General features: G+C 55.3%; 1 protein-coding gene across 1 annotated transcript in view; it reads right to left on the bottom strand.

Annotated features, from left to right (window-relative positions):
* Window positions 1–27198, bottom strand: part of PLXNA2 (plexin A2) — a 120484-nt gene that overhangs the window by 36365 nt on the left and 56921 nt on the right. The window contains exons 5-12 of the mRNA XM_084220755.1: window positions 19219–19319; window positions 15706–15829; window positions 14703–14856; window positions 13441–13537; window positions 11589–11703; window positions 5088–5288; window positions 3225–3321; window positions 2278–2471 (exon numbers count right to left, since the gene is read on the bottom strand). Coding sequence (XP_084076881.1) covers window positions 2278–2471; window positions 3225–3321; window positions 5088–5288; window positions 11589–11703; window positions 13441–13537; window positions 14703–14856; window positions 15706–15829; window positions 19219–19319 — 1083 coding nt within the window. The remainder of the gene's footprint in view (window positions 1–2277; window positions 2472–3224; window positions 3322–5087; window positions 5289–11588; window positions 11704–13440; window positions 13538–14702; window positions 14857–15705; window positions 15830–19218; window positions 19320–27198) is intronic.

Here is a 27198-nt window from a genome sequence, read left to right as displayed (position 1 = left end):
GCACAGCTGGGACTTGGAAAACAAAGAGACTAACCGAGCAGGGAGAGGACAGGCTTCCAACCCTTTTTAGTGCTTTCCCATCCCTGCACAACCAGCCCCAGCACTTCCCAGCAGCTCCACTCTGCCCTGTACAAAACACTGCACGAGAGAAACACCTCAAAGAGAAACACCTGCCCAGCAAAGGTATACCACTGCTGGCAGAAGGCCTAAGGCAGAAATACCAAAATACCAAAACTCAATCTGGTAATGTCCCTGAGGATGGATGGACCCTCCTCAGCAACATCGTTCTCCTGCCAGCCCCACCCAGCCCACACACAGCAGAAGCCTCTGCGCTTCCCTCTCTCCTCCATAAAAGGAGGTTGATGCCTCCCTCCCAGGGGATCTGAGCCAGTTTAGTTAAATCAGTGCAGAAACTAATTTAATTTAGAGGAGACTTCCACACTCACTTGGGTTCTGATGCAGATGGCAGATTTTGGGTGGTGAGCAGCACTGCCAGCAGCATTGGTGTAACAGACACCTCTGATCCTGCTGTGTTACACCTTTTGCAGTGTGGATACACACCCAGGGCAAGGGAGGCATTTTGGGGGGATTTAATTAACTGAGAAACACAAACCTTCCTTCGTTCCCACCTGACAGGACTGTCACTCCTCATAGCAGCGTTAACAGAGCGAGCGCAGTTTCACTGCTGAAAATGCTCCTGGGACACATTTTGCATCCCTCAGTGGGCTGAACAGAAATATCAGAACCACCAATCCAGACTAATTAGCTCCCTGGTTTAATTAGCATTCCCGCCGGAGTCCGTGGCGGTCACCGCAGCACGGGTGGGACAGAGGCTAAAACCGTCCCAGAAAGTTCTGGAGTGTTTTACCCACATTTCTCAGGACTGGGCAGATTTTGGGACAGCACAGGGGGAGTGTGGCAATCACATATCCTCTGAACACAGACAGACACAGCCTTTCACAGGATTTTCACGGGGAAGGCTGTGAGAAAGCTCAGAGAGAGAATTAAACCAATCCTTAGGTTCATTTGCTGCGCCTGTTGTTGTGCACGTGTGGAATGTGTTATGGAGATCGCTTACCAAAGGGTGATTTCTGAATTGGACTCAGGTGATGGTGTTTGGGTTCACTGACCAATTGGATCCACCTCTGTGTTGGACTGGTTGGCAGGGGCAATGGGTTTTTCTTGGTAGTAGGAGTATAACAGTGTATAGTACAATACTCTCAAGCTACGTCAGGGAAGGCGTAGGTTGGATATTACGAAGAAATTTGTCACCTAAAGAATAATAAATTACTGGAATGCTCCTCCCAGGGAGGTGGTAGAATCACCATCTCTGGATGTGTTTAAAAAAAGACTGGACATGGCACTTGGTGCAATAGTCCAGTTGAGGAGTTGGGGCACGGGTTGGACTCGGTGATCTTAGAGGTCTCTTCCAACCCCATCATTCTGTGGTTCTGTGATTCTGTGTAGCATAATACAGTGTAGTGCAGTAGTATAATAGAGTGTATAGTGCAGTAGTATAATACAGTATCATATGACAGAATAAAGCATTTGATCAGCCCTCTGCAATCATGGAGTCAATGCCAATCATTCCCCATTCAGGGGCTCGCTGCCACACCAGGTGAGGAGCAGGCTGGGGCAGCTGTTGCGTTGTGATTTCAGGGTTTTCCCTCAGAACCTCGGGCCCTTCCTCTGATAATTCCCTCCCAGGTGTGTCAATCACTTCTCTTTTCTCTCCCTGACCCCTGCTGAGCACTGTCTGTCAATTTTGGAGTTCCAGAAGGGTGTGGAGTGATTGGCAGATTCAAAGGATGCCCTCTACCCCTGGGGAGGGCACTGGGCCATCCAGGTGTCCTTTGTCCCTTGAGCCCTCCCCTCCTGTCCCTGGCTGGTGGCTCCCTGCCCCTTCCCTGCCCCTCTCCCGGGGTTAAAGGAACAGCAGCCACGGGGTCAGGAGTTCTGCTGGAGCTGCTGTGCGTTCAGAGGCCTGTGGGGCAGAATAAAGCTCTGGATCCTCCAGCAGAACCCACTCCTTTTCTTCCCCATTGCCTAAAGCTTCTCTACCAGAGCTCTTGCATGCCTGGACTTGCTTCTACATGCTCAGCTGCAGCACACAACTATCCTAAAGAGTCTCTGGGGTGAAACACCACAGTGCCGCTGTTCGGTTCAGCACCACGGGCCAGACCAGCCCAGGCACGTCCTGTCGGTATCGGTAATTATTCCAATTATTGGTAATTACTGGTATTTGGTATATTGGCAGTGGTTCCAGGGCAGGCTCACCTCGGTGATGCGCGGGTTGGAGCACTTGACGTTGTGTCCGGACCAGTGGAGCCAGGGCAGGGCGGCGGGGGAGCTGCAGTGGGGCCGCAGGGTGCAGCGCGCCTCGCCGCTGCACCAGCCGCACGCGAACTTGGGCTCGGCCTTGAGGCACAGCCCGCAGCTCTCGCGCTGCGCCGCGCACTTGTACAGGTGCACTGCGGGATGGGGACAGCGTCAGCGGGCAGGGCAGGGCGGCGGGGGGACACCGGGGACCGGGGGGTCACTCGGGGTGCAGCTGGGACTGGGGATTCACTCGGGGTGCAGCTGGGACTGGGGATTCCCTCGGGGTGCAGCTGGGACTGGGGGATTCACTCGGGGTGCAGCTGGGATTGGGGATTCACTCGGGGTGCAGTTGGGACTGGGGTATTCCCTTGGGGTGCAGCTGGGACTGGGCGTGCAGCTGGGACTGGGGATTCACTCGGGGTGCAGCTGGGACTGAGGATTCATTCGGGGTGCAGCTGGGACTGGGGAATTCCCTTGGGGTGCAGGTGGGACTGGGGGATTCACTTGGGGTGCAGCTGGGATTGGGGGATACCCTTGGGGTGCAACTGGGACTGGGGGTGCAGCTGGGACTGGGGATTGCCTTGGGGTGCAGCTGGGATTGGGGGATTCCCTCAGGATCCAGCTGGGATTGGGGGATTCACTCGGGGTGCAGCTGGGATATTCCCTTGGGGTATAGCTGGGATTGGGGGATTTCCATGGGACACAGTTGGGATGGACAGATTCAATCAGGGTGCAGCTGGGATTGGGGATTGCCTTGGGGTGCAGCTGGGATTGGGGGATTCCCTCAGGGTATAGCTAGGAATTGGGTATTCCCCTGGGATACACCCTTGGGGTTATAGCTGGGATTGAGGGACTTCCAAGGGACACAACTGGGATGGCCTGAAGCCAATTCAAGCAGATTTTACCTTTCAGGTTCTCTGGGTTGTCAATGACGAAGTTTCCATTCCAAACCACAGCAAAGTCCACTGCCAGGTTGCTGATGTCCATCCCATCATAGAGGTACTGCAGGGTAAGATCCAGAGTGAAATGCCTGGGGAGACAACACTCCCAGACAAAGAGGGTTTTTTGAGAGAAACCATCTTTATTCTCTGCTTAAAAACATCTGCTGGTGCCTCAGACACCACATTTTTACACTTCATCTCCAGGGTTCTGCTTTGAGTCCCTTCTCATCAGGAGGAGATAATTAAATCAGATCTAGTCCTTGTGAGAGGTAGCAGATTAATTATTCCACTTGCAGTGGTTGCTCTCGTCCCTCAGTCTCTGCCTTACCAACACATCCCCTCCAGTTAACCTGACTGGGACTGCTGCCCTCAGGCTGCTTCTCGCCCAGTTTGTGACTGGGAGCTCCAAAACCCCACTGCAGAGCTTTGCAGGTGGAGCAGGAAACCTGAGCAAACACAGACGGTGCAGAGCCCCAGCCACTGCCTCAGCCTGCTCTGGGACAGCACTGGCCTGAATTATTCCCATTTTTGATGACATCTTGGGGACCGTGGCTGAGTGAGGCTGGATGCTGCAGCTGAATTCCCAGTGAACGCTGAAATTCCCATTATCACACCCAGCACTGGCCAGGCCCCACTCTGGAGCTCTCTTTAGATCAACCAAGAGCTGCTAAAAAGACTTCAAAAGGTGAGTGAGCATTGCCATCCTCTCTGGGAGGAGGGAGTGGCGATTAAAGCAGGGCAGAGTGCTCTGCCTGTCCCTGGGCAGGAGCTGTGCAGTTTTAACTCATGTTTGACTGTACTGGTTCACCCTCCCTGGGTTTTACTAAGCTGGTGTGGAACAAGAAGCTGTGGTCCAGAATGGCCCTCACATCCTCCCCCTACCACTTCCTATCAGCCCAACAGCAATAAAAGTGCTTCTCTAATGCTTATAAATCACTCTGGATAGGAAAAGTTCTATATACTATTAATACATTTATTATCCACCAAGCTGCAAGGCCCAAAGACGGCCAGCGATGTATAAATATCCAGTAAAACTTTTAAAAATTCAAAACTTCATTAACAATTTAAGACCATCTGCGCTGAATATTCAAGTGGACCCTGTTGTGCTGCCTAAAACAAACTGACTGTGCCCTTTTTGCCCAGGGCCCTTTCTGAGCACATGGTGAGCAGAGGAAGGGCCACGCTTGTCAAGGGACACGGGAGACCCAGATTGGGGCTGTGGATCGGGGTGGGGCTGCCTGCATGTGCCCTTTGTGTTTGGGCATCCCAGGGTGCCCAGCATCCCAGGGTATGTGCATGTGCCCTTTGCATTTTGGCATCCCAGGGTACCCAGCATCCCAGGGTATGTGCATGTGCCCTTGGTGTTTGGGCATCCCAAGGTGCCCAGCATCCCAGGGTATGTGCATGTGCCCTTTGTGTTCTGGCATCCCAGGGTACCCAGCAGGGTGACTTTGGGGTGCTCTGGTGAGGGGGGATAACCCTGCCCTGCTCCTGGGCAGCATCCCCCAGTGATTCCCCTGCTCTCTCTCTCTTTCCCCCGCAGTTTCCCTCTCCCCCTCCTTCCCTGCTCTCTATTCATCCAGCCACCGTGACCCGGGATGTGACAGCTCCCCGATAAGGGCTCTGTGATTCTCCTTATCTCCCCGTGTGTGAATTAGCCTGCCTCAATACCTCCTGCATTCCGCCCTCCTCCTCCTCCTCCTCCCCTTGACCCCCACCGGCAGCCAGGGCGCTCCAGAGCCGGCATCTCCTCCCGGCGGGCATTCTCCCACCTGGATGGAGGATCAGCGCTGCCCCACCCTGCCCGGAGCCGCCGGCAGCACGCACCGAGCTGTTCTGGCACTGCACGCTGGAGCTGTTGAAGCGCAGCGCGGGCACCCTGTGCACGATGCCCTGGATGCTGAGCACGCACTCGTAGCCCCTCTGGCCCGACTGGGGCTGCGGAAGGTTCCGGGCCTTCAGCGTGATGGGCTTCACCTCTCCCACCGGGATCAGGATCTCCTCCGTGGGGAACAGCTGCGGGCAGTCCTGGAAGGACACAGAGAAGGTCACGGCTGGGGTGTGCTGGTGATGCTTTAGCATTTCAGCTTTTATATTTTTATATTTTTCATATATATATATATATTTAATATATAATTGTAATCCTGCAATCATGCAAGTCCTGCAAAATTTGGAGTGTATAACTCCAAACTCCATACTTATATATTTTATATTTTTCTTATATATTTTTAATATAATTCTAGTCCTGCAAAATTTGGAGTGTATAACTCCAAACTCCATACACAGTGTGAGTTTGGAGTTATATGTATTATATATATATAGTTTTATATATATAAAGCTGCTCTCCCATTATATATATTCTATATATATAGTTATATATATAATGCTGCTCTCTCATTTTGGTCAGACACAACAATTCCTCTCCAGGCCTGGCAATCAAGGACACCTCAGTGTTTCAGGCCCCCAGAGATGTGAAGAAAACCATGACACGCTCCCACCCAAAGCACCTGTGACTCTGTGAAACACCATTGCACAGACATCCAGTTCACCCAAGCACAACCAGAATGTCTAAATGAAACCCTGAGATGAACCACAAAAGATGACTTAGCAGCTGCTGGTAACGGTGTGACATCCCTCCCGTGAGATCTCAACATCCCAAACATTATCTCTGCACAGCACACTGGGAAATACAATTTTTCTCCAATTTCTACACCAGGAACTGCAACACCTCTGACCATCGGCTGTATTTACATTCTGCTCAGCTCTAATTTGCTTTGATCTAATGGAACAAGGTACCTAAGTACCTGTAAGCACCTGACACTGAGTGATTAATCCCCAGCTAAAGCAGGAGTTTAGAACAAACACTGTCTCCATTCCTTCTGCCAAATCCCAGGCTGGCATCCCGAGCCCCTCCAGCCTGGGGATGAGAGGAAATCGTGCTGATGGCAGTGCCAGGCAGCCACCCTGCCCAGGATCCAGGATCCAGGATCCAGGGTCCAGGGGGAAATCCCCTCCCCAAGGCAGGCTCCCCCAGCCAGGGCCATGCAAGTGTTTCACCGTGGCTCAGGCCAGCTGTAAATGAGAAACAGATGCTCTGGTCTGGAGCAGCCACTGACTCAAACTGCAGCCTCATAAACCTTTTTAGTGGCACTTTTCCGTATATATATTTTATTTTATTTCTAACAGGGACTTTCACGGATTAACAGCCAAGAGTGATTTCAAACTCCATCAGCTGCGCTGGGGAAGGAAGGGAGGCCCTTTCCTGCAGAGGAGTGGGTTCCCAGGCTGGAAGGGAATGGCATTCCCTGCCTCCCACTGAGCCTGGCACCGTGGATCCAGCCCCAGCTCACCACCAGCACGCTCCCTGGATTTGTGGCATTTTCCACCCAGCTCTCCCAAGCTGACTCGGCACATTCCTTCCTCTCCTAAGCTCCACTCACCTGTGCCACCTTCCACTCAACACCTGCCTGCATGGAAGGGTTGGATTTCACCTCAAAGTCCCATCAAGCTCCAGCAGAGAGGGGCCCAGCCCTGTGGAACCCCCGAGGGCTGGAAGGAAAAGCAACCCAGAGCTACAGAATCCTTTACCCCATTACAACTGAAAACAAGAAATCTCCACTTGCATCACCAGTGGGAGAACTTGAGTGCACAGTCCTGAAAATAATGAATATGTTATGGACCATTATCCTTCCTGGCCAGCTCAGTCCGTGAGGAGACTGCTAAGGAAAGGCTCCTGCCTTCCCAGGCACGGGAGGGGGCTCCAGCCCCACATCTGCTCCCTGCTGCTGGAAAGGCTGGCAGCAAAAACTGTTCTGCCATCATTAGACACGAGTGGGGCAAAATAGATTTTTTTTTTCCATTCCTTTGGCTGCAGTGGAAGGAAAATGTCACATTGGGGTTGTGGGGAAAGCGAGGCAGGCGCAGCCTGAGCGGGAGCGAGGCAGCCCCTCCGTGCTGGCTGACAGCTGCAGTGATCACACTAACAAGGGATCCACGTTTGGGGATGCAGAGATCTGTAGGAGGATGCCAGACTCCAGCAAAGCCGGGATGCTCGTGGGCAGCCACACTGCTGCAGGCAGTGGCTGCTGAATTTCTCAGCTGAGCGAGAGGAGCTGCCGGGGCTGGGGAGGGCTCGGGTCAGCTGGGACCCTGCACGTCTTGTGCAGCCCCTGTGAGCATTTCCAGCCTCAGGGAAAGCTCAGCTTTCAGGGCTTTTCTTTTTCCAATTTGTTTTTTAAATTGCTGCCTCAGTGATGTGCACCCACAGCTCTGCAGAGCCACGTCCCTGCACCCCAAATCCTGCACAGCCACATCCCTGCACCCCAAATCCCTGAAAACCCAAATCCTTGCACAGCCACATCCTGCCCTCCCACATCCCTGCACACACAGCCCTTCCCACAGACCCTGTGGGGTTTGTCCCTCTCCCAGTGCTCCCTGGTGGGACAGCCAGTGCCCAGGTAAATGATTTTGGCAGGGGTTTATCATCAGCTGAGCAGTGCCTCTGTCCATGCAGAGTCCCTTGACAGGAATTTCCCAGGCACTGGGAAGGGGTTGGCAGCACCAGCCCTGCTGCTGGGCTGGGCTGTGTGGCTGTGGCCAAGGTCCCTGCTCGTGTCCCTGCCGTGCCAGGCTCAGCCTGGGAGCTCCATCTCCCCAGGAAGAGCCAGAAACACCCAGAAAACACCGGAAAAAGGCTTGTTCCATCATCAGTTTACTTTGTTTTTTAATTCATGAGAGGTAAATCCTGCAGCGAGTTAGAAAGGCCATTATTGCCTCCTCTCTCTAAACAAACAGGCAGAATCCTCTCATTATCCTCCTTGACTTCCCTGTGCCAGAATAAACACGGATCAGATCTGCTGGAGGAAGACAAGGCTGGGGTGCCTGAGTGGCACAGACTCTCGGGGAATATTCTGCCTGTGAAGTATCAGCACACACAATTTACAAAGACATTTTATGCTTCTCCAACACTTTTTAGCCTCAAAGACTCCAAGGTCTATAAATACCTTAAAGACCCACGTTCTGCAGCTGTCTCAGGAGCAGAACAGAGCACCCATGGTTATTATTTGTGTTTAACCGAGCAGTTTTAGTAGGTCAAACCTCCTTGCTCTTATTTGGAAAAAAAAAAATTGCCTAGAAATGGCAGGCAATTCTTCTGACTACAGGATTTAGCCCAAATGGCAGAAAATAGACTGTTTCTGTACTTTTCATCTTCAAAAAACCCCCGCAAACTCTCCACAAATGTTAACTTGCCGCACGTTAGTTTCAAGTTATAAACATAACCCAATCTGGCACGTGAATGTAAACCCCTGGTTCACAGTTGTGTTCCCAATGATATAAATTACAGTCCCTGTCACTCATGGAAACACATTATCCTTCATTTATGCCACGGGAAGGGAGAGCAGCCCCTGCTCCTTGGAAACCAGACATGAAAGGAAGGCAGCTGGAGCCCAGCCTGGTGAATTCCTTCCCCTCGCCATCAGCGCTGAGCTGTGGGCACGTGCTGTAACCTGGTCTCCTCCATCACTTTGGGAGGCAGGGGGATATTTAAAACCTTTCCCTCTTGCAAACACCCCTTGGAGCAGCTCCCTGGCCCAGGGACAGGTTACAGGCAGGAACATCTCCCTCTGCTCCCCCAGCCCTTCCCTCCTGCCTCCTTCCCTCTGAACACCAAACATCCACAGCACGGATGATAAAAGCACTGCCACGGCTCAGAGCTGAGGGAATTTTGCTGAAACCAGGCTTTTTGCTCCTATTTCAGGCAAAGGCTTCTCCCCAAAGTCAGGTGTGACCCTGCAAAGTCATTGGCTGCCTTTGGTGGCCTGAGCCGTGGCTCTGAGTCACCTCCAGCCCATCTCAGCTCTGCTGGGATGGGGATTGGCAGGACAGGCTGATTGTGTTTTGTTTTGTCTCCTTCAAGGCACATCAGGCAGCACTCAGCACCCAAGGGCACAGCCAGGGGCAAGGGCGTTGCCATAAAATCACTGGGAATTCAAAGGAGCCCCAAGGGCACCGAAATCCCCGAATCTGGAACTCTCTGTCCCCAGATCAGCGTCCCCCTGTGGAAATGGCATTATCAGCACACACTGGACATCAAAGAGGGACGGGCTCTCACATTCTGGGCAGCTAAGAGGATTTATTTGGTTCTAGCTCTCCTCTGGGATGGGGTGTGAGAATGTTTATGAATCCACATTCCTCCTCATTTAGAGAGAGACACCATCAAGCCTCACACACACACCAGCCAAACCACATCAGGCACATTAAAATTACATCCTTGGCTTGATCTGGGGTTTTGTAAAGGGGGACAGTCAGTGCTCCACACCCATGAGAATCTCTTGGAGAAATCCTGATTTAGTGGGAGCAAGGTCTGAGCAGGCACCTTCTGCTGACACTGAAGACTCTGACCAGGAAAAGGATGGGAAAATAATTGCTTCTCTAATAATTAACTCCTAAAGAATTGGCTACCTGCAAAGGGAGACCTCAGAGGAGTTGTGTTCTCGCATCTCAGAAATTCCCAGGAGAGGGAGAACATCAGGAGCAGCCAGCTCTGTCCTGCAGGATCCCTCTGCTGCAAAGGCTGGGAAATGTCTGTATTCCCTGACCAGTGACACCAAACCACAGCTCCACTTTTCCTAAGCACCCACCCACCTTTGGGGCTCCCTCTGCGCCCCCACATCTGTCCCTGAGCTCTGCCCTGGGATCTGAGCACACAATTCCTGTTGGCAGGGCGGGTGGAGGGATGAGCCAAGCTCTCTGGGCTGCAGAAGGGCAGCATCAGCTCGGGCAGTGGGGGCAGAGGCTTGCAAGGAGCAGGAGCACAGCTCATGGAGAGGGAATTTCTCTCCCCCATCTCCTCCTGGAGTGGCTGAGGCTTTGAGCTCTTGTTCCTCCTCCAGACAGACAACTCCTGGGAGCATCAAAGGGAGCTCGTTACACATCCAATCCCACTGGGACTCCAGTTCTGATGGGCCAGGAGTAAAAAGGAATATTCAAGATATTTTCCCTTAAATTAAAGATAAAGATGCGAGGAGATGTGCAGGCCCGTGTGAACACGTGTGTAAACCTTACGTAAGGAGAGGCACAGGGGACTGAAAGTAGGGCACAGGCACGGAGATCACCACTCCAAACACCACTGGCTCTGCTGGGGAGGCAGCCAGGGAAAGCACAAACAATTTCCTAATACATCAGGCCGTGACACAATGAGAACATTGTGATCTGAATTGGTTTAGGAGAGGAAACCCTCCATGAGGCATTTCCTCATTTCTGTGCTAGTGAAGAGCCCATAGCAAAGGCATTATCACCATGCTGTGGGTGAAGAGGAAATTCATTGCTCTTAAATGAGCAAACACATTTATTTGGGGTGGCTTGGCCTGTGCTCAGAGGCCTGGAGGAGAAATGATGGAGAGCACTTGTATCATTACCATCAGCCCTTATCAAAGCTAATCACCAGGGAGGTGTGAGGTGTCCCAGAACAACCCTGGTGAGAAACAACCTCGGCAAGATGAAGCTGACAGAGGAAGTTCTTTGGCAGCCCTGTGGTCCCAGCAGGAAGTGCCAGGGATACCAACTGCTCCTCTCTCCCTCTGTGTGACCTCAGGCAAGCCCTGGGTGCTCCCAGGAGGAAAACAGAGATGATGGGATCGTCCTGCTTTAGCAGGGACTTGTCAGGCACTTCTGAGATCCCAGGGCTGGGGACCCAGAGAAGGGAGAGCTCCAAGGGTTCCTGGCCTGTTCAATTTGTGCTAACAAACCCCTTTCCTCCACAGATCCCTCTGCCCTGGGACACACAGGAGAGCTGGCAGAGCCATTCACAGGCTGTGCCTTTCCAAGTGTTAAAAGCATTTTTGGATTGGAGCCCCACACCTTTTATGAGCTGCTAAGAGGGATGGCTCTGGGTCCCCGTGCTGGAACCCAAACCAGCTCCCTTTTCCAAAATCTGGGGCTGTGCTTTTTGGTGATTCCCTCCTTCATCAGCCCCAGTCAGGCCCTGCCATAAATCCCACCATGGCACTCTGTGCCCAGCCCAGCCAGGGCTGCTGCTCAGACCAAGCAAGGCAGAGCTGCTGAAAGTGCCGAGCCTCTGGGACCCCTGGGGAAAGCACTGCAGCAATTACTGTAATTAATGAACCTGGGCATTCCCACACAGCGGGGGAGGCTCAGCTCTGGTGCTCAGGTCAAGAGCAGCACTTCAGTGACACCAGCACTGCCCTGCTTTAAAGCTGCTCCTGCACTTTTGGGCACCAGAGAGACCCACAACCCTCACATCAACGTGGTCATGGTGCCTGTGGCATGGAAAAGCAGAGGACAGAGGGAGGAATGCCCGTGTGGTACCTCAGAGACGTTGATCCTCCCCTCCTGGAAGGAGCAGGTGGTGGGGTCGTGGGTGCACAGGTTCCTGTACTTGCACCAGTGGCAGCGGAAGGCACTGTTCACACAGGACAGGCACCTGGGGGGAAAGCAGGGCTTAGCACAGGCCTCAGCACCTTGGCAGGGCTGCAGCCTTCTCCAGGCCTTGCCAGAAATCCAGCTTTCCTGGGAAAAGAATTTCTTTGGGAGGGGTGGTTTTGATAGAGCACAAAACAAGAAATGGGTTTGGGGAAACAAACACGCTCCAAAGACAGACTTGGGGCTGCCTCTCAGTTCATCCCAGAGTAAAATGCAAGCTGGGATTCATTGCACATTGTGGGATTGGTGTAAAATAGAGCAGGGCACTGCACAGGCACCAGGCTTGGGCTTTAGCTTCTAGAAAAGAAGGCAAGCCTGGCAAAAATGGGATCAGTTGTTCTGCAAGTCAGGAATGCTTCAAGTCAACAGCAACACTTCTGCCTGGCCTTGGAGTGCAGGGGGTGCAGCAAGTGCTTTTGATTCATGTTGGGGAAAAAAAAATAACTGCTTATGAAATGTTTTTGAAAGAACACAGACCCTTTTCAGCCCCAGGGGACCCAGCTGCCAGCAGAGTGGGTTTTGTTCCCCTCTCTCAGAGATGCAGGAGCTGTGACAGCTGCTAATCCTGGCAGTTGCCACCTCCTTCATCTCCGAGGCCACCCCTGGTGCCACGTGGCAGCTCTTGGTGGCACAAGGATCAGCTGTGCCCATGGATTCAGTCCCAAGCCATGCCCATGGCTCCAGGCACTGGAGCTGCCTGGAGAGGGAAGTGCCCGGGACATGCTGGAGCAAGGCCAGGCCAGGCAGACAAATGTCACCAGGGAAGTGGCAGCGTGGCCTGAGGCAGCGTGGAGCCCTGGAAGAGGAGCAGAGCAGCTCTGCAGGCAGGGCTCTCGCAGCTGGGCACAGGGAGCAGGGCAGGGTGTGAGCTGCTGCCACCACAACAGCTCTGATGGCTCAGCTGTGCTCCTTCTGAGCATTCTGCTGACCTCCACAGCCAGGGGAGCTTATTCTGATCATCACAGGCAAATCTGGGCGAGTGCTGTGAGCTTCTTTAATTCCTCATTTTCTGACCCGTTTCTGTCCCTCTTTGGGTCTGTAGCACCTCACCTCACCTGGCCTTGCCTCCAACATTCCCAGCACGGGCTCCCACAGCTAGCATCCCACCTCCCCCTGCCCACCTTCCCCTCCTGCATCCCACCTTTCCCTGCCCACATCCCACCTCCTCCATCCCACCTCCCCAGCCCCTCTGTTCTCCCCTTCCCTTCCCTTCCCTTCCCTTCCCTTCCCTTCCCTTCCCTTCCCTTCCCTTCCCTTCCCTTCCCTTCCCTTCCCTTCCCTTCCCTTCCCTTCCCTTCCCTTCCCTTCCCTTCCCTTCCCTTCCCTTCCCTTCCCTTCCCTTCCCTTCCCTTCCCTTCCCTTCCCTTCCCTTCCCTTCCCTTCCCTTCCCTTCCCTTCCCTTCCCTTCCCTTCCCTTCCCTTCCCTTCCCTTCCCTTCCCTTCCCTTCCCTTCCCTTCCCCACTCCCCACTCCCCACTCCCCACTCCCCATTCCCCATTCCCATCCCTCCCGGCTCCATCCTCGCTCTCAGTTGCGGGATCGCGCAGCTTGGGGGCACCAGCAGGTTGAGGTTGTTCCCGGCTCTGCCTCCTCCGCGGCTCCCGGAGCCCCGCACGGCCCCCGAGCCCGGCCGGGGCTGTCCCTGTGACCCGGGCACCGTGCCAGCCCCCAGCACCCACTCCCCAAATCCTCGGGGCTGGTTTTTGGCTCTGCTGGGGGGTGGGGAAGGGGCACTCACAGCTGGTGGGCGCTGCAGTTGTAGAATTTGAATTCGGTGCTGACGAAGGTCCTGCCCGTCTCCCGGGACTTCAGCTGGAGCACGACGCCGAACCAGTCTGGGGACAGAGCAGAGCCTGTCACTGCTGCTGGGGGCGAGGGGAGCGGCAGCACAGCCCACTGCCCACTGCCCACTGCCCACTGCTCGGGGTCCCACCCCACCCTGCCCTGCAGCCCCCGTGTCCAGCAATGCCCCCAAACACCAGCCCTGGTGGCAAAGTGCACCAGAGACAAGGGGTAAAGGTGCCTTGGAATGGTTTGGACCCTCGCCCTGTTCCCTGAGTCACTCTGCAGTGTGAAATGTGAGACTGCTCTGAGAGCCAGCCCAGGAACAGAATTGTGGCATCACGGAAGGGTTTGGGTTGGAAGGGATCCTCAAAGAGCCAGGGCCAGCCCCTGCCACGGGCTGGGACACCTTCCACCATCCCAGGCTCCCCCAAACCCATCCAACCCCATCCCTGAACACTTCCAGGGACTGGGCTCCACAGCTTCATCTCCCAGAGTTATCCCCTGGAGCAGGAGGCACTGCTGGAAACAAGGGAGGCAGCAGTGGAGCTCTCTGGAGCCTGAGCTCAGGGTTAACTGAGAGCAGATTGTTCTTCTGTCCTGGCCCTGCTCCCACGGGGCTCTGGGCCCTGCAGTGTTCCCCAAGGCTCAGGCTCCAGAAAATGCCTCAGAACCACAAAGACATCACCACGGAGGCACCTTGGACACCTGGAAGGATGCCAAGGGAAAAATAAGCTCCAAGCCAGTGGTGCTTCAGTTACAGCAAGAGAAAATATGACAGTGGTGACATTAATGAGGAGCCAGCCCAAAGAGCAGCACAGAAACAGAGGAACTGCAGCCACCTACTCGTGGGTGCTGAGCCAGGCCCAGGGGACATTCCTGCTCCCCAGATTCAGCAGCCTGACAGGGCTGAGAGCTCCTGGCCACCCGAGAGCCACCCTGGAGGGGACAGATGGCTCATGTCCTGCCCTGGGAGCTGTCTGGCAGCACAGGGAGGGAGTGAGGACAGGGCAAGCCCTCCCTGCTGCCTCCTGCCAGCCCGTCCTGCCCTGTGTGGGATGCATTTCCTGGGGATGAAGCTCCCTGGGTTCAATAGGCTTTGACAGCAGCATGAATTTCTCTGGCAGCAGCCCCAAAGGCTCAGCTCTGCTCCGCTGATACTCCCAAAGCTTCCCGAGCTGTCTGCCACCGCGTCACTGCCCAGGAGCCATCACTTACCCTGATCCACGGGGATGGCAGGGACATCTTTGGCTGCTGGTGACACACAGAGCACCTGGCTGCCCGACACCTGCCCCTCCACCTCGCTGAGGTTCCCGAAGAGGCAGCTGACCCCGGCACTCAGGTCTGGAGCGTCGCTCACCCGCAGCCTGAGCTGCAGCACGGACACCAGGGAGCAAAGCAGAGCTGTGAGCAGGCAGAGCAGCCCAAATCTCCCTCAAATCCCCAGCCCTGCCTGTTTTCCCATCCAAAACAACCCCTTAAATCACCCACCTGCCCACAGCTGGTGGCCAGCTGCCCTGTCACGGGGGAGGGAGGAGGGAAAAGGAAGGCAAGGATGTTCTTTGTGGATACAAACCCACCGTGCTGCAGGTCAGCACTGGTGGCAGTGGCAGATTTTTGTCCCCTGGTTGTTCTACAGAAGCTTTTCCACCCTCAGTGCCTGTGCCAGGTCCTGAGAGCAGCAGTGACCGTCCCCAGAGCCCTGAGCTCAGACCACCTCCCTCCCACCGCACAAACAGGGGAGACCACCCTGCCCTGGGCGGGAGGGGGGTCCCCAGTGTCCCCAGCAGTGGGGGGTGTCCCCATGGCACAGCAGTGCCTGGAGGGCTGAGTGCCCTGTCCCCACAGCACTGTGACACGGGGGGCTGGGGGCAGCAGGAGCAGCTGCCACAGGGGCTGGGGGCAGCAACAGCTGGGGAGCTTCAGAGAGCCAGGCCTGAGCACAGCTCACAGAGGAGCTTTTTGGGAAACAAAGCCTCTCCTTTCACCAGCTCCAGAGGGCAGGGAAATGTGAGCTGGGGCACCAGGGGAAGGGGAATTCGTTTCTGTCCCCCCTGTCCACCCTCTCCCCGGCTCGGGTGACCCCTTGGCTGCCCCATCCCTTTGAGTGTGACTTCATGAGAAAACATTTGTGCCAGAGGGAGGGGGGAAGGCTGGGGCGTGGAGTGCTCCCTGCTGGGGGTGGCTGTCCTGCAGGCCCCGTGTCCCTGCCCCTGCTCACCGGGAGGCTGTGCTCTGACACCGAGATGCTGCTGGGCTGCACGGCCACGCTCAGGCACTGCCCGATGCTCCCGGCGAAGCGGAACGGCTCCTCCGCCCGCTCACAGCGATCCCTCGGGGAGCACCTGCCACACAGGGGCACTCAGAGCACTGAAAACACACCCAGAGCACCAAACACACCCCAGGGCACCAAAAACACACCCAGGGCACCAAAAACACTCCCCTGGGCACCGAAAACATCCCACAAAGCAACAAAACATCCCCCAGAGCACCGAAAACACACCCAGAGCATCAAACACCCCCCAGGGCGCCAAAAACACCCCCAGGGCACTGAAAACACCCCCCTGGGCACCGAAAACATCCCCCTGGGCACTGAAAACATCCCACAGAGCACCAAAAACATCCCCCTGGGCACTGAAAACATCCCACAGAGCAACAAAACATCCCCCAGAGCACCAAAAACTTCCCCCAGGGCACCAAAAACACCCCCCTGGGCACCCAAAACATCCCCCAGAGCACCCAAAACATCCCACAGAGCAACAAAACATCCCCCAGAGCACTGAAAACACCCCAAACCCCAGGGAGATGTTCCACAGCAGGACCTGGGGATGCCCTGCACAGGGAGCAGGTGTTGGGCACCAGGTTAGGACCAAAGGGCGCTGGAAAATATTCTGTGGTCAGCAAAACCACAAAGCCTGAGTATCCCATGAGTAATTCCTGCACTGGGACGGAATCCAGAGCTGCCAATCCCACGTGCTGGGGGTGTGGGGGGAGCCATGGACTCATCTGCACGCCAGCTAAACCAGAAAGCTGTACCAGGCAGGGGCAGGATGATGCCTGTGCCCTAATTAAAACCACACAGCCTGCTAACCATCTCCTGCTGGAGCTGGGGGTGAGCCCCAGCCAGGAATGGCAGCTCCAGCTGCTGCCACAGGGCTTGGCTCTGTCATCCCGGAGCTCCCAGCTCCTGCCCGTTCCCAGCAGCAGGAACCAAGCCTGCCAAGGTGCCTGGGAGTGCTCTGAGCATCCCACGTGCTCCAGCACAGCTCCTCAGCCCTGCTTTTGCTGCAGGGGTCCTTAGAGCAGGGAGAAATCCAGCAGGGCACCCACTGGGAAGCAAGGGAGGAGTGTCAGTGTTCCAGAGCAGACTGTGGTGCTGGCAGCCCTCCAGGATTTCCTGCTTTTTGTCATTTGGGGAAAATCCTTCCCTTCCAACTCCCCCTCCATGGGTGCAGATGGTAAATTTGCCTTTAAGGTCTCTTTGAACCCGAGCGTTGTGGGATTCTGTGGAACAGTGGGAGTTTGCTTTAGATGAAGGTAAGTGAAGTTTCCACTTTCCCTTTCCAAACCACCCCCCTGATCCCCAACAAACGCTGGGGCTGCTCTCCTCACCCTCTCCCTTTTGTACCTTTTCCTTTGGAGCATAAAGGAGCTAAATATGAATGGTGCCAAAGGAAGAAATATCGAGGTTTAAGTGAATCTCTAAGATAGCCCTAAAGTGAGCTCTTGACTGGAGCCTTTATCTCATTGACTCGCTGGAATGGCTCTTTTTTATCATCCTATTTATGGCAACAGCCCCAACAGAGATAAATAGGCCTGGAGACAATAACACACTTGCAGAGAGCAGCACGGGGAAGTCTTGCAGGCTTCACATCCCACTGGGCTGGAGAGATCCTGTAACAATCTCCTGGAGGCCTCTGACGGCTCCCAAAGAGCAAAGGATCCCTCTGTCCATGCAGAGGATGAACAAATCACCTCCTGCTCCACCCCTCAGCCTTTCAGCCATCCCCAAACACAGTGGGAGCATCACCCCCTGACCCAGCACCTTCCACGGAGCAGCTGGAAGCAGGAACATGTGAGAATGAAAGGGGAGAGGTGACAAATTAAATACAAACACTCCAGCACTTGGGGCCTCCAAAGAAAGAGGACAGAGGCTTTGAGGAACAGCAATATAAACTCAGTTATTTACAGCTTAAAAAAATAAAGCTAAAAAATGATCACTGCTCCAAAGTGCAGATGCTTGAAGGGAGGGTTGAGAAATCCCATCAGGGGAAGAGCCCTTGTTGGGAATAGGTTGATGCTGAAATGTCATGGCCAAAAGGGCAGAGGAAATGACACTTTTCTCTCCTCTTGTCATCGAGGGTTTTGTCTCTGCAAAATGAAGATAACAACCTTTACCTGCCTCCCAGGTGGCTTGTGAAGATTCAGCTCATTAGCATGAGGGAAGTGCTCGCTGATCCTTGCAGAGGAGCTGCTGCAGGAGCAGCACCAGAGCCCCCAGCCCTGCTCCTGCTGCAGCAGCCCCTGCCCAGCCTGCTGCCCAGCCCGGGGGGCACAGGGGGCTGGCAGGGCCCAAGGCTGCAGATATTCCCAGATATTCCCCTCTGACAGAGGAGCTGGGACAGTGAAGCCTTTGGGACATGGCTGCACCAAGGGTGGCTCAGCTGCAGGGGCTCGCTTGGAAAGGGAAAAAGCTAAAAACCCCCAAAGCATGCCCAGAGTGCCCTGGGCTGCTGCTGTGGGATGCTCAGAGCTCTGCTGCTACCCCCAGCCCCTCCCTGAGAGGAGCCTGTGGGGTGCTCAGGGGCTGAGCTGCTTCTCCTGCCCCTCCCCAGCACCCAAACCCGCCGTGGGGAGCCGCCGTGCCCCCCAGCCCCGGATCCAGGCCGGATTTGCGGAGGAGCCTGCAGCTCCCCCAGCACCTGCTCCTCAGGCAAGGGGCCAAGAGCTGCTGTGCGGGTCCCTGAGCCCTGCCTCCCCCTGCCCCGGCGCTCAGGGCTGCCCAGCAGCTGGCACGGGGCCGGGGGGATTTCTCTCCCCTCCTCCCCGAGCTCCTCTGCCCCGTGGGCTCCCTTCCGCCTTAGGAAGTGCTGGTTTTTATGGCAGGCCAGAGAAAGGAAGGGCACAGACACCTCCTGAATGCAGAGAGGGTTTCCTGGAGCTCCCCTGGAGAAAAGCACCCTCAGCCCTTTGTGCCAGCTCCCAGTCCCTCTGCTGGGTCCCCCTGGAGCAGCTGGAGCTGGGACCCCCTGACCTCCCCTGCAGGATTGAAATCTCCCTTCTGGGGCTTTTAAAGGGGCTCTGTGCTCTGCTGTGCTGCTGAAACCTTGCTGGGAGCAAAGCCCCACTCACAGGATCACATCTGCTGTTGCCTTTAAAAGCTGCACATTATCGGGATTTGCAGCCTGGGCAAAGAGCAGGAGGGTGCAAAACAGCAGGAGGGGTGTGCAAACCAGCAGGCCTCCATTCCCACCAGCTCACATTCTGGTTTTCCATCATTTTTCCATCTGGTTTTCCATCCACATCACCCTGCCCCTGAAGCAGGAGCTGATTTCCCTTCACCTCTCCCGGGAGCTCAGGGATCTCCAACGGCATCTGAGCTGCAATGCAGGGAATGCCCAAAGGGGAGAAAAATGGACTTGTGGAACTTCAGCCTGATTTGCTTTGTGTGGGAGGCTCTGGGAAGCTCTGAGAGCTGCTTTTGTCACCAGGGAACGGCCAAGGCTGGACTTACATGTGGTGCAGGGAGCACCAGCCGCAGTGGGGGTCCCCCGAGCTCAGGCACTCCTGGCAGGTCGTGTACTGCTCACAGGACTCCACGGGCACCCGGGTCACCTGCAAGGAACACACACACACACACTCAGGGCTGCTGTGCCCAGCACAGCCAGAGCAGCCCCAGGGCCTGCTGAGCCCCCCAGAGCCACGGCAGCCAAGCCTGAAATGAAATGAATTTGTTCCGACATCCAAGGATAGGAATTGCCGGAGACTGAGACGTGAGGTCACCCATCCCCTGGGTGAGGCCTGGGCACAGACAGCCCCAGCTGGGCTCCCACAGTGCTGCCAGCTCCTCGGACCCCCCTGGCCAGAGCCTCCCCTGGGCTGGAGCTGAGCCCTCTCCTCCCTGATTTACGCTCTGCTGCCTCTCCCCTCCCCAGGGAGCTGCTGCAGGGGATGAATCACTGGGATGGTGGCAGGGTCTGGGTGGGGGTTTCACTGCTTTGCTGGGTCTGGGTGGGGGTTTCACTGCTTGGGCCACTTGAGCCCTTCCAGCAGCAGCCACTTGGGCCCCCAGGCCTGACCCACTGGGGGTCCCTGTCCCTTCCAGGCAGGGATGCCACAGAGGGGAGCACAGGTGGGAACAGCCCCAAAGGCTGCTGTAAACCCCTCTCCCATTCACAGCACACGAGGAATGATGGTGATGGTGAGGTGCAGCACAGTCCTGACCTATTTACCAGCACTGAAACCCCCAGAGGCTTCAAAATGACACCAGGCTTTAACCACAGGTCACTGCTTGGCTCCAGCGAAGACATTTGTAACCTTTTTAACCACTTTAACCTTTCCAACACATCCTTTGCCACCTCCAGCATTTTTAACCACTTTAACCTTTCCAACCCATTCCTTGCCACCTCCAGCAGCAGGGTGGGTCTGCATATCGAGCTCCTGTAGTGTTCTCTGGACAAAATGTGGAAGGAATCCCTTCCTGTAAGGTTGGGAGGCACTGGAACAGGTTGCTTGAGAGACTGTGCACTCTCTACCCTTGGAGGTGTTCAAATCCAGGCTGGACAGACCTTGGCACAACCTGGGATAGCAGGAGGTGCCCAGATGATTTCTGAGCTCCCTTCCAGCCCAGGCCATTCCGTGATTCTGCGATTCTACTCCCGTTTCTCCCACCAAACACTGCAGATAATCCTCTCCCAGCCTCCCTGCAGCTCCTGGGCCCCAGGAGCGATGCCTGCAACTGGCTGGGAATTCAAACAACTGCTGGATGGCTCTGGCTCTGTCCGTCACAACAGCACCCGGCTCCCAGCAGCCGCGCTGAAAGGAGCAGTGTCTCCCCACACAACGGCCACTGTCACGCCAAGTGCTGTTGACACAGTGAGAACCCAGTTCCTCTCTGAGTTGGACACCAATAGGGCTGCTATTCTTCTTGTTTCCTCAGCCCCACTCAACAGCTTTTCCCGAAAGAGAGATTGCCGGGGGTTGGAGTTTTCTGGCCGAGGTGGAGCCCGTGGGAGGGTGGAGGGCTCGGTTTGGGACCCTGGGAATGAGGGGTGGGAAGGGCAGAGCTGGGAGCGCCTGCAGCCCCTGCTGGATGGGAAGAGCTTCAGGAATGGAGAAATTCCGAGGTGGAAATGAAGGGCTGGGGTTTGAGTCCTGGCTGCAGAGGGGTCTGGGGTGCCCTCGCAGGGTCTAGCGCTCGGGTGGCCACAGGGGATGTGCTTTGTGCTGCTCTGCCTCTCCCTTGTAAGGAGCAAAAAGCACTTTACAGATGGGGGGAGCAAGCCCAGGGGCCTGGTGACAGGAACAGCCCCCAGGATGGCCCATCCAGGACCTATTCCTGCAGACACTGCCCACCCCCAGTGACCACCCAGCACTCCCAGTGCAGACCAGTGCTGCAGCCATCGTGCTGCCCCTGGGTGGAGAACCAGCAGCAAACCCAGGTTTTCAAACCAAAAAGCTCCCTGTGGGAGACACCAGCTGGCACAAGATACACCCAGGGAGGTCCCTGGGCTCCCCCTAAAATCAGCCCAGCACTCTGAGCCCTGGCCCAGCCTGGGGGTCAGGACAGCCCCAAAATCCCCCAGCACAGCAGATCCCCCGCTCACACGCACAGAGGGAGGCTCGGCGGGATCTGTCCCCGTGATTTAAATGCAGCTCAGGGCTTGTTTCATGTTTGTGAGGAGCTGGATGCTCTCGCTGCGCTCTATAAATAACGGAGGGTTGGAATTATGTGAATAAGAGTTCATTAGAGATGATTTGATGTTGAGCGCTTCGTTTCTTTTCCTGCTCAGAAGCTGCACATGATAATTCTTTAAAAACCACACAGAGGTTTTGAACAATGTCTCTGGAGGAGCATCTGTGTGAAGGACAGCAGCCAAGAATCCAGCGCTGCTGGGGGATCTCCTCACTCCTGAGGGCACAGCCCTGCTCCCCCCAGCCCAACTGTGACCTCTCCTCCTGCTCTCCCTGCCAAAATGGACCTGCTGCTCAACCATTAAATGATAAAGCCTCATTATTACTGTCCCCAACTGCCTGACCCATAACACCAGCAAAATAAAATAAATTAAAAAAAAAAAAAATCAATACAGACTCTCCAAAGCACACAAATTCCAACTCTGCCAGCCCCTGGAGCAAATAAGTACAAGAAACCAGTTCCAAATAAATAAATAAATAAATAAATAAATAAATAAATAAATAAACGGCCAAAGCAAAGTTTCCACAGCTTTTGCGTGCTACCAGCCCAGTCCTGTGACCTCCCCTGGCTGGAGACAGCCCCTGGAGCATCTCACACCACAGCAGGCTGCCCACAGACCCCCTCAGGGGGCTGGAGTTCAAACAGAAAATCTATTTTTAATGACTTTGGGGAGTGGAGTAGAGATGCCAACTAGTTCAGTGTAATTAAAGCCATCTATCACTCACTGAGCAGGAGCCCAAAGTTGATGAACTTTCCAATGAGATTTGATTCTTTCCTTTATTTATGAGAAAACTCTGCTTTGTGCTGGGGCAGGAGACGTGAAAAAGTGTGGGAAGGATCAAGGAGGATGCCTCAGCCGCAGCCATTAATGTGTCAGGGTGACAGGGAAAATAAAGTCAGACTTTCCCAGAGGCTGTAAAAAGTCTGGCAGACTCTTCCCACTGCTCCTCCTCCTGTGCCTCCAAGCAGGGCTCCAGGTGGAATATCCTGCTGGGAACCTTTGCCAAAAAAATTCCCAGTGTGGAGGGCTGGGAATGCTGTGGCTCTGCTGAGCAGGACTGCAATCTGCCTCGGGCTGTGGAAATCCCTACCTGGAAACTGCTGCTCCTGCCTCCTGGAGACCTCAGACACAGCCAGGGAGTGTGGAAGGACCAGGAGTGAGTGGGGTGAGGGAAATGCATCCATGGGGCAGAGCCAGGACACAGAGGACAGGGCAAAGGGGAGTTTTAACCACCAATAACTGAGGAGCATCCCCAGGGTGCCGTGGAGCTCCCAAAGGTGGGAATGGCTCCAGCATCCATCCCTGTGCCACAGGAAGGCCCAGAGCAGGCGAGGGGCAGTGCTCTGCCAGGTGCAGGTGCCCCTGCAGGAGCAGCTCTGCTGTCCCACAGCCCAGCACAGGAGGGAGGGCTCTCAGAGCCCCCCCCGGGCTGTCAGAACCAAATCAACGCCGGGAAGTTCTGGCAGAGAAGCAGCGAGTGGGAGAGGACAGGGAGACAACGTTGCCATGGCTACGAGGGGATTATTTAATTACAGCACTGCAGATGCACGGAGAGAGCCCCTTCAACTCTGATCCAGGCAACCTTTGCAGTGGGCTTGGCTTTGCTGCTATAAGAACCTCATTAACATCTGAGGAGGACAAGCTGTGCTGGAGCACAGGGACTGGATCACTCTGGAGTGAGGGATCAGATCTTCTGCAAACATTCCCATCTCCTTGGCTCACCCAGACCCTCTGTGCAGCCTGCCAGGCTCCTGAGGGAGGTGATGAAAGCAAGGACAGCCTCCTCTGGGAAGCAAGGAAGACTGAAAAAACAGCAAATATCCCGAAGTGAGGCTTGCTCGAGCAGGAAAATTGTCCTCAAGCCAGAGTTTCCTGCATCCATCCGGCCCAGCATCCCGGCAGGGCTCGGAGCAGCCTCATGTTCTGGCACACAGGCTCCTGCAGACAAACACTTTCCTGTGGTTTACCACGGCTCGAGTTAATCATCACATCAATATGGAACATCTGAGCGGGGTTTGTTGGAATAACAAAGTGCCAGGCAGAGATCCCAGCCCGCTCCCGGCTCGCAGGAGCAGCACGGCCTCATGCAGGAGGGGAAATGGGTTTTCATCTCCAGCACGTGACTCTGCATGGGCTGCTGGCTCTGGCAGCTCCTCCTCTGCCCCCAGCAGGTGACGGTGACGCTCCAGGGCTGCAGGGTGGGCACAGGGGCAGGTGCCCCCTGCCTGGCACAGCCACCCCGTGTCCCATCCCTCACCCTGCCTGGGCTCCCAGCTGTGGGTGGAGGCTCAGCCCAGCATTTGGGATGCCAGTCCGGCATCCACCCCCTGCTCAGACTGGCACAGCAGTGCCAGCTCTGTGTGACAGCCACAATGTGCCTTGGCAGCCCCAGCTCTGCCTCCTGCCTCGCACAGACCATCTGCATCTGGGACTTGTGGCCACCCTGTGCCCACTGCCTCCAGAGCTGGGCAAAGCCCGTGCCCACACAGAGTCAGGAGGAAATTCTGTCATCTTCAGCGCTGAAGTGAGATCTGGAGCGCAGACCTGGCTGAGGTACTCGCAGGAGCTTCTGGAATGGCAAATGCAGTGAAATTCATGGATTAAATAATGAGGTGCAGCCACACGTTCACTCCTGCCTGGCTCCTCTGAGCTGCTCCTGCCCCCGGGGTGCTGGTGACAGCTCGGTGTCCCCACACATGGGGGATGGCAGCTGGGGAGGACAGGACCCTCAGCAGATCCTTCTCTTTTGGGACTCTAAACCACTCAGCTTCTGGGAGAACCGACCCACAGAACCTCTCCCTGACAAGAATGGGGTGATGAGGGTGCCAGTAATGAGGAATGGGATGCTAGAGGTCTCCCCCACAAGGACAGGGCTCTGCTGTGATGGATCCACGTCCCTGGATGCCTGGAAAGCCACCACACCTCAGGGGAGGGGCATTTTCATTCCTGACTGCACAAAAAGGTTCAGATGATCTCCTGGAGGCCAGGATGGTGATCCTGGCAGGAGCTCCCCTGCTCCTCACCTGCCAGGGTGACACAGCCTCCCTGCTGCTGTGGGAGCCCCCTCTGGATTGCAGGATGATGTTCCTGGAGCAGCCAGGGGCCCATCCCCATGCTCCTGCCAGGGAACATCACTGCTGCCATCACAAGTGGCTCCCTGACGCGTTGGCACCATCCTCTGATGCCACCCTGCCATGGCCACCAGCTGATGAGCAATGCCCTTTGATTAGCCCAGGCCTCAGGGGAACTAATTAATCAGGATAAAAGGGGGGCAGCCTTCCAAAATCTCTGGGCTCAGGTGGGGATCAATCCAACACAGGAAACTTTCATCTTGCATCAGTTCACGGCCTCTGCTTTGCCTGGCTGCCATGGAACTCCTGGCGTGCTCCCTGCAGTCATTTAAAAGTTTTAACAGAAGCTCAGAAAATTAATTAAGGTGAATAATTATAAAGTGTTTCTCTCTGTTTGGTGAGAAAACAGCAAAAATAGAATTCGGAATAATTCTGGAGCAGTAACCAAAGTAATTAGGTGTTCAACAAGCACTCGCAACTGGGCTGTGCTCAGAAAAATTACTGTTTTAGTCAGAGCACTTTGCCAGAGAGTCGTTAACAGCACAATGCTCCCCTTCCCCGGGACTCTAATGAGGCTTGGACGCCTCCAGCTCGGGGCTGCCCAGCCCTGGTGCCTGCCCAGCCCTGCGGGTGATGCTCCCTGGGCTCCTCCCAGCTCCAGGGCGAGGGCAGGGACAGGGACAGAGCCCCTGGCAGTGGGCATTGGGAGGAGATTCCGTTCTGTGAGGGTGGGCAGGCCCTGGCACAGGGTGCCCAGAGCAGCTGGGGCTGCCCCTGGGTCCCTGGCAGTGCCCAAGGCCAGGCTGGACAGGGCTGGGAGCGCCTGCGACAGGGGAAGGTGTCCCTGCCATGGCAGGGGTGGCGCTGGATGGATTCTGAGGTCCCTTCCAACCCAAACCATTCAGTGATTCTGTGATACCCTGAAGGTGGGGATGCCTTAGAGGGGAACACACCTTGTGAGGAACCAGAGCACCCAGCTGGAAGCACCCTGAGCATTCATCAACCCCATCCCTGCTCCGAGCAGCTTCCTGGGCTGGCTTGGACACACTGGATCCTCCAGAGCTGGAGTCTGCAGCGGTGTCCCAGCAGGGATGGCCATGCTGGGAGCTCAGACACCCAGCTCTGCTGTGGAACCCTGCCTCTCCAGGGTGTGGATGCAGGCAGGCTCAGAGCCTGCTGCCTGTGAGTGCCTGCAGTCTGTTTCTCCTGGCTCCCCAGGAAAAGCACACGCCAGACAGCAGAGCCCCTTCCCCCGAGCTGCCAGCCTGCAACTCACGGATTCACTTCAGTTGTTAAACAGGATTGTGGCAGGCTAAGATAAAACAGAAGAGTTTAAAATGACAAACAGACTCCTAAATGGGACTAGAGTCTTAATGAAAACAGTAATGAATGAATGAGGCAAGCAAATATTCCCCATTAATATTAGACAGATAGATTAGATCCCTGGGCGCTGCATTTAAAACCGACATGAAATTACTTCAATTACTCTGCATTGATAAATAACAAGGCCGTATTTACTGTTAAAACACATTTCCTCCACCCTCCCCCATGCTTGCTTTGGCTTCTCAGGAGGGAGAGGAGATCACTGAGAGGATGGAAATGCACCGGGCTGGGAGCTTCCCTCCTGCCCACGGGAGAGCTGGGCTGCTCAGCACCCAGCCAAGGTGTTCCAGGGCAGCTGCCCCAGGAGCAGCCCCATCAGGCTCAATCAGCACCATCAGCTCTGCCATCCCAGCCCTGGCAGTGCTGTGCAAGAGGCAAAGCAATCACTGACAGCCACTTCAAACCTGGTGCTCGCAGCATCCTTCCCTCTCAGAAATTCACTCCGCTTCCCCTTGCTGGTGGGTACAGCTGCTCAGCATCCTCCTTTCCACGCTGGGAAAGTGAGATTAACCTGATCAGAGGCCTCTTCTGATGAAGAGATCATAGATGGATAATTCCTGGGTGTTTGCTGGCATTTAGATGCTAATGATGAAAGGCACTCTGGTAAAGGTAATGTCAACATGAGTCCCTTGTCCTTGCATCTCAGCCTCCAGCCCAGCCATCTGTTCTCAGGGTTCAGAAAAGCCCTGGAGAACAGGTTGCTGCTGGAAAAGCTGCAAAAGCTCCTTCCCAGCTCTGCTGCCTCAGCCTGTGAAGCTCCATGCCTGGCTGGAGTGTCCTCGATGCCAGGGGATGCTCAGAGCTGTGGGATAAGCAGAGCACTAAAGCACACACGGGCTGTGCTGGCAAACCCCTGATGTCTTGCTGCTAGAGAATCTTCAATATCTCCAAAAAACCCTCACTCAGCCTTATCACATGTCAGTAAACAAGAAAGACATAAAATATCTCATTTCAGGGGTACAGGAGCAGCGAGGCATCCAGAGATCCTGAGCCCAGAGCCCGGGTCTGTGCTGCAGATCCAACATCCCAAATTTCCTGAGGGAGAGGAGGGGAAAAACTCCTGCTTCTCCCCAGCTGGGATGCAATCCCCTGGGGAAAGGCCACCCTGCAGCTCCAGGGTGCTGCTGCTGGAGGATCCACTGAGGGTGGGATTGGGGAAAGGAGGGCTGAGGGGGCTCTGTGTGCCAGGCAGGATAAATTCACCTCCCAGAAGGCAACAAAACCCAGGCCTGGTGCTTTCCCAGCCGAAACCAGGGGTAAAACAACCAAGTGGAGAGGGAGGAATGCTCAGAGCTCTTCCCACAGCTCAAGGGACGGATGACCTTTCCAACACTATACCTGTAT

The sequence above is a fragment of the Fringilla coelebs genome, assembly GCF_963513975.1.
Source record: "Fringilla coelebs genome assembly, chromosome: 23".
NCBI classification, from domain to species: Eukaryota; Metazoa; Chordata; class Aves; order Passeriformes; family Fringillidae; genus Fringilla; species Fringilla coelebs.
Note: the sequence above shows the minus strand (reverse complement) of the source record. Positions and strands in the feature narration are given on the sequence as shown.